This window comes from Spea bombifrons, chromosome 2, assembly GCF_027358695.1.
Source record: "Spea bombifrons isolate aSpeBom1 chromosome 2, aSpeBom1.2.pri, whole genome shotgun sequence".
NCBI classification, from domain to species: Eukaryota; Metazoa; Chordata; class Amphibia; order Anura; family Pelobatidae; genus Spea; species Spea bombifrons.
In genome coordinates this window covers 14,102,009-14,112,617 of record NC_071088.1, presented here as the reverse complement: position 1 = coordinate 14,112,617, position 10,609 = coordinate 14,102,009, and the positions used below count along the sequence as shown (strand labels likewise).

General features: G+C 35.8%; 1 protein-coding gene across 1 annotated transcript in view; it reads left to right on the top strand.

Moving 5' to 3' along the window:
* Positions 1–923: 923 nt before the first annotated feature.
* Positions 924–10,609, top strand: part of ROBO1 (roundabout guidance receptor 1) — a 383,921-nt gene continuing 374,235 nt past the window's right edge. Inside the window, exon 1 of the mRNA XM_053456884.1 lies at positions 924–1,027. Within this exon, the coding sequence (XP_053312859.1) occupies positions 943–1,027 (85 nt within the window). The 5' untranslated portion in view covers positions 924–942. The remainder of the gene's footprint in view (positions 1,028–10,609) is intronic.

Below are 10,609 nucleotides of genomic sequence, written 5' to 3'. Positions count from 1 at the left end.
ATATATATATATATATATATATATATATATATAGGATAAAGCGCCACACATAACAGAGGGTACTAGATTTCAGTTGTACTTAATCAGGCTCTTCTAGGAAAAGCAGGACTACTGGAGGCAACGTGAGGTCAGGAAAGTTCCTAAGGAATCAAAATTCAGAGATTTTCCTGGTCACATGAAACAGAATAATGTTCTGTGAAGTTAGATGAGATTGCTCATTGAAGTGTAGCTGACCTAAATGATTAGTTGTGACCCAGTGCTTCGCTTACCCCTCACTGGGGATATCATCAGGAACGCTTCCTCTCAATTCAAGCAGATTGGGACCTTTGGAGACCATAAAGGCCAAGTCATATGTGCACTTTGGTTGATGACCCTTTCAGCAATCACTACCTGGCATGATATATGCTGATGGTTGAACTGAGAGCATAGGGCTGCTGAGACTAAGGAGCCCTGTCTAAATCATCGCTACATGGATATTCAGAGCAGATAGCAATTCCCAACGGCTAATCCGACTACACCTTCAAAATGTAGTTTTTAGTACCAGGAGAGGTGTGAAGGTTCTGAGCTTTTGTTACTCAGACTTTTTAAACACATCTAATAAGGTTCAGGTGGATTTTATTATAAACATAACCGACTCTTAGCATGCCAAGGCCATCTCGTAATGTTCCTCTAACATACCATAGTAGAACATGCAAATGACACTTTCAAAACTGTTGACTAAGCACTATATCAATTAGTGTCCTCTATAACAGAAAAGTCTATACATTACACATTTCAATAACTTCCAGGAAAATCTAAAAGCAGAAGCAAAGCTTTCTTTAAAATTAAACGGTTATGTCTCTCCTTGAAATTGACATTAGACGATGAAGTATTTCAAGGTTAATATTCTGTCGTCAAATATCTTTCAGATAACATTGAGGTAATGCACGGGAAGGGGACAACATGCAATGGACAACAATGACTTCATTTGCCCTCTCAGCTTTGCTTTACTTGTTCTTCCATCCAGTTTCGGGGCAGCTGATTCCAGGTAAGCTTGTTAATGTTAATGTAAATGGTTTATTATGGATTGGATATCATTGGTATTAATGCATATATTGTGTATATAGGGTATAACGTTTTCGTCATGTTACAGTTACGGTAAAATGTAAAGTCCATTTATATTTCCAGCATCAAACCTGTTTAAGTTACTCCTATTCACACTTTCAACAGTAGGTCATTTTAAATATGGAGCACTAAGGACTAACTTCTCATGAAAACACGTGAAATCACATGTTCAAAATGGAGAAACGACTGGCTCCTCACTTCTTGATATCAGCTCTCCCTACGTGATCTTCTTCTTAGTTTTACACTCTCTCTCACTCACACATGCAATGTCTTTCAACATACATGCACTCACTCTACTATATCTCACCTTACCTTGTCTGTCGCTGCTCCTCCCTTCTATTCACATGCAATGGAAGCCGCTGCTCTACACTATATGGCCATATAACACCACATGAGATGATCCGGTGTTATTGCCCCCATCCCCGGGACAGACTGCCCCTAAGCATTATTCACGTGTTACATGTATGTCCTTGTGTGAAGTATATCGCAGTGGTTATCTTCTCTTGTGCTTAATGGGTTAATGCACGATTGGTAGTAGTCTAATTATGCCGCTGTAAAATAAATGACAAAAGAAGCAAAAAGCATTAAAATTCCTCGCAGTTATTAAATGTTCTTCAAAGATATTGCAAACTCCTCAAAAATACACTGAAAATGGAAGGCAACGTTGAATGCTGGCTGGTCTAACTCCACATTGTTTTTGGTCACCTGTCACATTAAAAAACATGTAAAAGAATTACTACTTCTATAAAAAAAGTAAATCATGATTGCTTGAGTAATAAATGTTATTGAGTAAGAGCTGAGCAGAGAGTATGGATAAATCCCTAAACCCACTTAAGTGGTTTGTATGGTTTTTATCTTCTGGGATGTCTCATTTGACCAATACATTTAGCATCACTTTTGTCAAATATTTGTGTTTGCTGAAGAGAACAGAGATATAATTCTATGGCTGGTTTCATTTGTTTTCCATGCTAATTGATATTTTTTCTAACTCAATCTTAGCCTTCTACTGTGTTCTTTTAGTAATCTGTTTCACAGCCGTGGCACATCTTACCTGACCGGTTTAAATAAAAATAAATCAAGTGAGTGGTGAGTCTCTACTGCAGAAAGGCCTGATTTTTATAATGTATAGTTAAATGAATATCATATATTTTACCTCTCTGCACAAACATACACACACAGGTGAGACGTGTAACTCACTTACTCACAAAGCCATTTAAGCCTTTTGTTGATCATCCGAAACCGCCTATCGTCATAAATCCGGCACATAAAATCTGCTACTGGATGTTTTTTATAGGTAGAAATTCTTTTATTGGAGGCAAAATCCCTAAAGGACAATTAAATGGCATATAGTTGCCATCTCCCATTTTAAATTAAACAAGCCGGCATATGGTAACCTTTGGTCAGCCAAAACCCTCTTTCTTCAATGAAGTTTAGGTACCTATGAAGACTTATTTTTTCCAAGAAGTGAAAAACGAAATGTTATTTTTTTTAAAAAACCCAGAAAACCTATGTTTGCCTTCTTTTCAAAATCCCTTCAGCATCAATAAGAATGTGAAAGCCAAAATCTAAAAATAAACCCCAAATTCGACTTTTCTCCTTGCTTTCATGTTTTCCAATCCTCCACTTCCTAACCTTCGCTCCGTTCTTTTATGCACTCACTTTATGGATTCTCCTTTAGCAGAATCACTGCTGTGGTCAATTTTTTCTTAAAAAGTGGAAATACTTCTTTTCATTATTATTTATCCAGCGTTAAGAGTATAGGCAGATGTAAGATTCTCAAAGAGACGCATTAAAATTGGTTGCTTTTTATGGACAAAGGGGAAATTAACAATCCTGTCTACGCCTGTCTACCGCTTTATGCATAATTTGCCGTATTCTGTTAGAAACCACTTATGATAGAGGCTTTACTGCGCCAAGTGTATAAAATAACAATCCTGCGGTAGAGAAAATCAATTTAAAATAAAGTAATAAACGTCAGACAGCAAAGGGTGACTTAAACCAAAGGAAAATGAAAGTTTATATAATGGCGGGAAAACCCTTCCTTACCCACAGCTGTCATCATCTGTACTCCAGTAGTTAAGCTATTATACCAACCGATACTTTTACTTTTTTCGTGATATAATTTCATTCTTATGAGGAAGAATACCATATAATTTACTAATGTTAATCTTTTTTATATTTACTTATACTGTGAATACTCAATTGATTTTGAGAAGAATGGGCACTAATAGAATCACATTCTCATTTCAAATGCCAAAAATACAAAGGATTTTTTTATTTATTTTATTTTTTGCAAAAGCCTTTCTCGCTAAAATCTCTACTTTTCCAAAGTGTATATATTCAGATCAGATACGAAGGCATTAGAAAGAAGATATGAGAGTTGGGATTCCATCCAAGGCAATTTATCTGTCAAAAAGACATTTACCGTTGTTTTAAAATGAGCACCTGTGGAGCTCGACTTATTTCCATGATAACTAAGACCATCTTCTCGCACTGGTTTCAATCTCATCAGAGCGCTACAGAATCCACTAAAAAGGCAGTTTGCATTTTATTGGTCTCCCCATCAATTTATTTCCAGAATCAAATCACAGGTGACATTATGATTTCATCCTCTTCATAGTAATTTTCATCACTGCCATACACCAGAACTGACTGATTTACTTTGTACAGACAGACTTGAATGTGCACTTTGCTGTTCTAGTAGCAACTGACTGCATCAATTTCGTTCAAGATCAAATAAAGAATTTTTTTTTTCCTTTGAATATTTTTTTTTATTTATATTTTTTTTGTGTTTTTTTTTACTTTTTTTTTTTGTCCAAAAGGCTCACAGTTTTTGTGTCTATAACGAAAAGATCTCCTTAAGGTTGATAAAGGTTAACAGAAAGTATTAAGATGAATTCAGAGAAACAGTTATCCTTCTATATATTGCACTGGAAAAAAAATAGAGATGGATTGGTCCAGCTTCATTTGGCCCACGGATGCCTTTTATCTCCATTAATGAATCTGGCCTTATATATTGTTTACTTTATCTCATTTTATCCATTACAACCTAAGGGGATGGAGTTCTTATTCATTTCCTTGTGATAGAATCCAGAGATTTTTTTAAATTCTTTATTCCGTTTTTCACAGTTTTAATACAAACATATGAAACAAAGATCAGACACAAAGAGGCCGAGGGCAAAAAGAGCGGATCATTTCTCACAGAAAGCTCATACAGCTTCGAAAGATTACCTCATTTTTATAAATTGTTAGGATCAAAAATTAGTTTAATCACTTTATACACTAAATATATCACAGATTAATTGAGCAGTGCATGAATCCAGTGATCACGCTACATAGATGAGATAAATGTCAGCACAGCAAATATTTTGGTCTTTTCATTACTGCCAGTTAAGAGTTGGACAACAACTCGAGGAGCTACACAAGCCAAAGTCTAGCTGGCCAGAACGTCCTCCTCCCTTTCCATTTTTAAGTCTTTCTTCATGTCTGAGGTGTTGCTTGGCTCGGTTTGGCTCCTGCTCCTCTATCACATGTCCTCCCCAACCGTTAACCAGTTCTTGAAGCTATAGGGGTGTTTAGTGTCCTAGTGATGTGACCTTGTGGTCAAACTAAGTGTTGCCTCCAATGATACCTCGGTATCACCCCAGACATGATAACATAATCTTGTAGCATTAAAATCATATGGGAGCTAGACACTAGAAATCTGTGCAAACGAGACCAGAGTTTTTCTGCTTGAATATCACGTAAAACATGAAAGCATGTGCAGTGACCTTATTGCTATATGACTCCATTCATAGGCATAACAAATAGAAATGCCTCCATGATGAGTCTTGTATCTTATCCATTGATATCCTATTCTAGAAAGAACTAAGAACAGAGCGTTTTATAGACTAATACTCCAATTCATAACATATATTTTATTGCAGTACTATAGCATTTTTGATAATGTTTATAAACATTTCATCTCGTGGTAGTTGTGTACTAGGAAACATATTAATAATAATAGACAGGGTATTAGGCTAACCTGATACCTTCCATAATACAAAGAATTCAATGACAGATTAGCACTTGGCATCAAAGCGCATGTTGTGATCTGGCAACATTCTCAAAAAAGAGGGCAGACAGCTAGAAATAAGCCGTATTGATTGGACTTAGAGATAGTTTACCTCTTTTACTCATTTCTCAGATATTGACAAGGAAAACTTTCTTTCATTATACTCCCATCTTTCTGCCTGACAGTGCCACTTCTTCTCTGTCACCATAACATGGTTTTAATGAGAGAAGTTACAAACCTAATGGGAAATGTCTGTTTTTTGGCAAATAAATGATTATACATGCATCAGGACCACTAGATGATTCACGCAGGTTTGCAATTAATTTGAAACTCCCTCTAACCAAGAAAGTCTACTGTTTATAATGATATAATAATCGTTACCATGTGAATTATTCAATGGTAAGGTTATATTATATTTGAAACCCCTCAACATTTAATTATAAAGGTTGGATCATCTCCTATAGACAGGACAATGACTGGTTTCAAATATAAAGGCTTACGTTACAGGCCAGTCCCATCTCCTTCATAGCGACGGCCAGACTGTATCTTTACAAACCACAGGGTACTCTGTCCCCCACGGTCATAGACTTCCATGGAAGACTGTAAATGTGGGTCCATCAGCATCAACCACAGGAAAGGTGGGCTTTTAATGGGGTTCATGGCAGGAATTAAAACATGAAGAACACAAATGAAGGGTCTGTAGGCTCTTACTGAACAAAGCGCATGCATAATTATCAATATGTACATGACGTAAGCTGGGCAGCTGTTCTAGCTGACAGGTGAAGCTGGGGTACAACATATATGCAAAATTTAAATGGCTGCGCATGAGTATAATAGGTATAAAATGGGAAGAGTATGATGGAAAGATTGGGCAGGAAGTTGTAAAGGACTAGTCGCAGTCGGTTGGGTTTTTTGGCAAACCTTTCTTTAAGCTCTTCCCATTGCACCCCCTAAAACGTGGCTCTCTAGACACTAAGCCTACTTTTCCTAGTATTAAAACCGCTTCTACATCTTGTTACCCCAAAACAAATGAGTCACTAAGAATGATTAATCTAAGTTTACACAATTATGTAATATTAGCTGTAAATGTATATATATTTTAACTCTTGGAATACCATGAAGCACAAACGAAAGCTATTCAAGAGGAGTCTAAATCCAGACAGATACAGTTGTATAGCAAGAACAGTACGTTAAGTGTTAGGAGACTGATGAAGGTCTAACGTTCTTCTTTTAGGCAGTTTGTGTATAGCTCTGAAACAGATGAGGAACCCGACAATATTGAAATGCTCTCACATTCTCCTTTCCGCAGCAGCCAGGTCAATGACCCAGACATCGCCAACGGTCTCTGGAGTCTCGAATTATTTAACACATACTGTATTGAAGGTCACTCGTCAGGTGACGTGATTTCAATTGTCTTCACTGTAATGTGAGTTTACTGATTTAAACTTATCCCAAACACATGTTCAAATCCTCGGGGCAAACATCTTCGGAAACAAACATTTTCCCTGACACTGAGATATGTATCGTTAGTAAGAGCACATATTTATTTACTAACGGATCACATAGAAACATTGAATTTCATGGCGGATAAGAACCATCTAGTCTGCTTTTTTTCTGGATATCTTGAAATTTAATCATTTGTTGGCCTCATCTTAGGTTCAGGCTATCCATATGCCTATCCCATGCATGCTTAAATTCTCTGCAGCTTCTGGGATACTGTTCCATTTATCTACTACCCTCTCAGTAAATTAAAATGTATTTATATGACATCTAAACATCTGACTCTCTAGTTTTAGATAAAGAACTCTTGTTCACATTTCTTCTTCCTTTAAATTAAACTTCCATTCAAATCTTGATTTGAGTGAAGAAGATTATTATAGTTTTATGGTATTTACTTAAGACTGATTATTTTGCAAAAATGCAATGCCCTTATTTATCTACATATCCTTGTTTCCTTACCAACATACAGTATGCTAAGTCAGCGGAGTAAATTAATAACGATCTGACCAAATCCCAAACTACTAAAAAGTAGAATTCTGTATTGGTATTTGAGAGGCAGTCGTTAATTTGCTATGCAAATTTAGTAACTTAATTCAGCAGAAAACATTGATGTTATAGAGGAAGAAGTTCATTTAGGTGCTAATATTTCAACCAAATTGGACCGAACAGACAATTTTTATTTTTTGCTATCCAATTCCACTGATGTTAATACTCCATCCATAAATTAATTTGGCTTTTTAATTCATTTCAGATGGCAGGGGTGACTATGAATGAAATTGGAAAATACCAACCAATTTCCAGATTACCTCATCAATTTAAACAGGCAAATTGGGGTTTTACTGATGTTACTACTATGCATAAAATAGTATAATTATTCTAGATAAGACTACATGTCCTATCAAGTATAATTTTTCTAAAAACGGTTTTCATAATTTTTTATTCTTAATGTTGAAAAGGAAATCACCCATGTCAGAGAACTGAAAAAGCATAAAAAATAACGGTTGTAAATTACCAAATATATTACATAACATATGAACCCAAATTACAATTTGGGAAATGCTAATGGCAGCGAAAAACCAAAGAATCTTTTATTATGAATAATTCTTAATTTCTGCTAATAAAGTATAGGTTCCTGGGTTATTTCACATTAACCCCCTTGTATCAATGTCACAATTAAATCAAAAACAAAAACCTTCGTACTTAATGTAATTGAAGTCAATGTGTTTTGTGTAAAACACTGATATTAAAGGATAATTGGTTTTTGTTTGCTTATTTTATTTTTTTATTCAATTATTTTGTTTTGCCATTATTGTATGACAGGGTCCAATAAATAATTGTATTTTATAATTGTGAATCTCAAAAGAATAGAACTTTTGGGCAGCTTTTAAATTCTAAATTGAGCTACCTGTCAGCTTTGATGACTAAAGAATTTACAGAGATGCTCCCCATTAATTAGTAGTACCGCGTGTCTACCATATTGAAAGACCTCTGTTGATGAACTAAGACTTGGCACATGTCACGCCTTAGACATGTGTTTCCCGTAAAACTGCAATTTCCATACATGAATTCTATGGCATGTCTTATGGAGCTTGAATAGTGGCACACAATTAACACTGTACTGCATATTCAGCTGCTATCCATGGATCAGGTACATGACGAAAAAACATTGGTAAAAAATACACCTTTCCCCAAAATGGATTAAGTTTTCCAATTTGTTTTATTTGCATTATTTGATGCCTTCAACCACACAAAAAAAATTGACAAATAAGCCCTAATATATATATATATATATATATAAATATATATATATATATATATATATATATATATATATATAATAAAATATATATATATATATTACATTGTCAATCATGCAGCTTTTCTAAATCAAAGTTGACAATTTTATGATTTCAGTTGGTCAAAATAAGTTCTTTTTTTTAGTGGTTGAAGTTTTTCTCTTTATACCTTTTTTTATTTTTGTGTTGAGAGATCACAAAGGCTTGAAATTTCTATCAATACAAATGTCACATCTCAAAAGAGGGCAAATAATAAAAGGGAAAAAAGTCTAAGGTCCTCCAGATATTGTTTCTGTATGTCATCTTAATACACCAAAAAAAAAAAAATGCCAGCTGTTCACCTTTTATTAGCCGTGAACTTGCAGGAGAGAGGCTGACATAATGGTGTGATTTGATGAAAGTTAAGTTAAAAAAAAAATGCCGTCGGTAGCGATAGACTTAATGAAGAAAGCCGTATTTTTTAATCCAGAAGGGGAGAGCAGGACTATTCTCCGTAGGTAATGATATGGCCTTTTTGATGAAGCTGACTATGAAACCACATGTGCTCCTCCGTTTACCTAAGTAAGTCATCAGGATTCAGCGGAGCGCATGCAGTGACTCATGTGGACATTTACAAGTAATTTTTGTCCCTATTGCCTGGTTAATAGGAAGTGACACTGTTCTAGATCATGACTGATAGAGGTTATACGGTGCAGCTGCTATTATTGTGCCTGCAGGTACTTTCTCAAGAACAACAAAACAAAAATCCCCTTTATCTGTATGACTTAGTCACGCAATCCTATTTTTCTTTTTTAAATCAAAATCGTGGCGTGAGAAGTCTCTCTCTTCCAACCAGTGAGTGGTTCCACTAGTACCTCGCAGGAAAGTCTAGATCATCTATAAAAGTCAGATGAATATGTTTCCCGGTGTTGTCAGCTTGTTCTATCTTTTCCTTCTCGTGCATTCCATTTTGTTTCTGTTCTACTCGCTGTTGGAGACGTTGGTCTGCTACACGTGTATATGACTTTTTCTTCTAAAAAATAATAAAAGCTGCCTTTCTGCTAAAATATGATGATCAACTATGCTTATTCTACCAAACGTATCAGTAGGTGTTCCATTAAACACCATTTGAATGTGGGCTGTCTGTGGACTACTTGGACCAGGTTTAAATCACACGTGATGCTACTTTATATATAATAACATTTTGCGTTTTCGCAGTGCAGTAGATTTCTTCCTGTAGCCGAGTTCTCTGGAATAACAATATCTGTCATACATAAAAATTATGAAAGGTTTATGTATGCTGTGACTGTCTTCCCTGAAATGTTTCTTCTAACCAAATGTTTCTGCCATGAGGGTGCTCCTCTTGTGTTGATTGTATGCTTGATTGAAATTACTTTGCTTTGAGCATTGTTATAGGTCAGCCTAAACACAAAACAGCCCTGGAGGGGGTACTTTAAAGAACCACCAGCTACTTGCTTACTACCAACTGTTCATGTTCAGACATGACTTTAATTACAATAGAGGTTAGATCCCTTTTTTTTTTACTACCCGGAGGGCGAGTTTAATGATGCTGTATCTTATGTTTGAAGACTCTGGGGAAGGTTGGTTCTTTCCTACTTCATTCTGATGTATAGCTAATGTGACAGTGTAGTTAAGACATAGAAAACAAAAGAATTGTTTCTGTTGGAAGGCTGTTGTAGAGGGTAGATGTTTACAATTTCTTCTTTAATAACTCATTTTTACAGCAAAATGATTTTTTAGATCATTGTTCTGGATTGTTTTAAATGCTGTACGTGCTTTTTGTTTTTAATCCACAATAAACATTGAAGGGAACAATGGAAATGTTTATTTTTAATTTGAAGTGCCATGCAAATGTCTCGAGGGGAGACATATAAAATGTATTGCTGTAGCCAACTGAAAGAAGAGGTTGGGACCTTGTAGAGGTGTCTGCGATAACCACTTTTCCTTAGAGCTTGAGCCTCTGATTACTATGTGGCCAGCAGGACTTGGAAGCTAATGGAGTAGGCTAACTCTTCATGTTGACAGCCCCTTTCCCCCCACAGGTAGGGAGCCTGGGTACTCAATGGCTGCCAGCACTTGAAGGCAATGGCATGGTACTAAGGGATAACCAAAACTTTAACAGATACAAGTGAAATTGTCAGGGCAAGCATGGTTC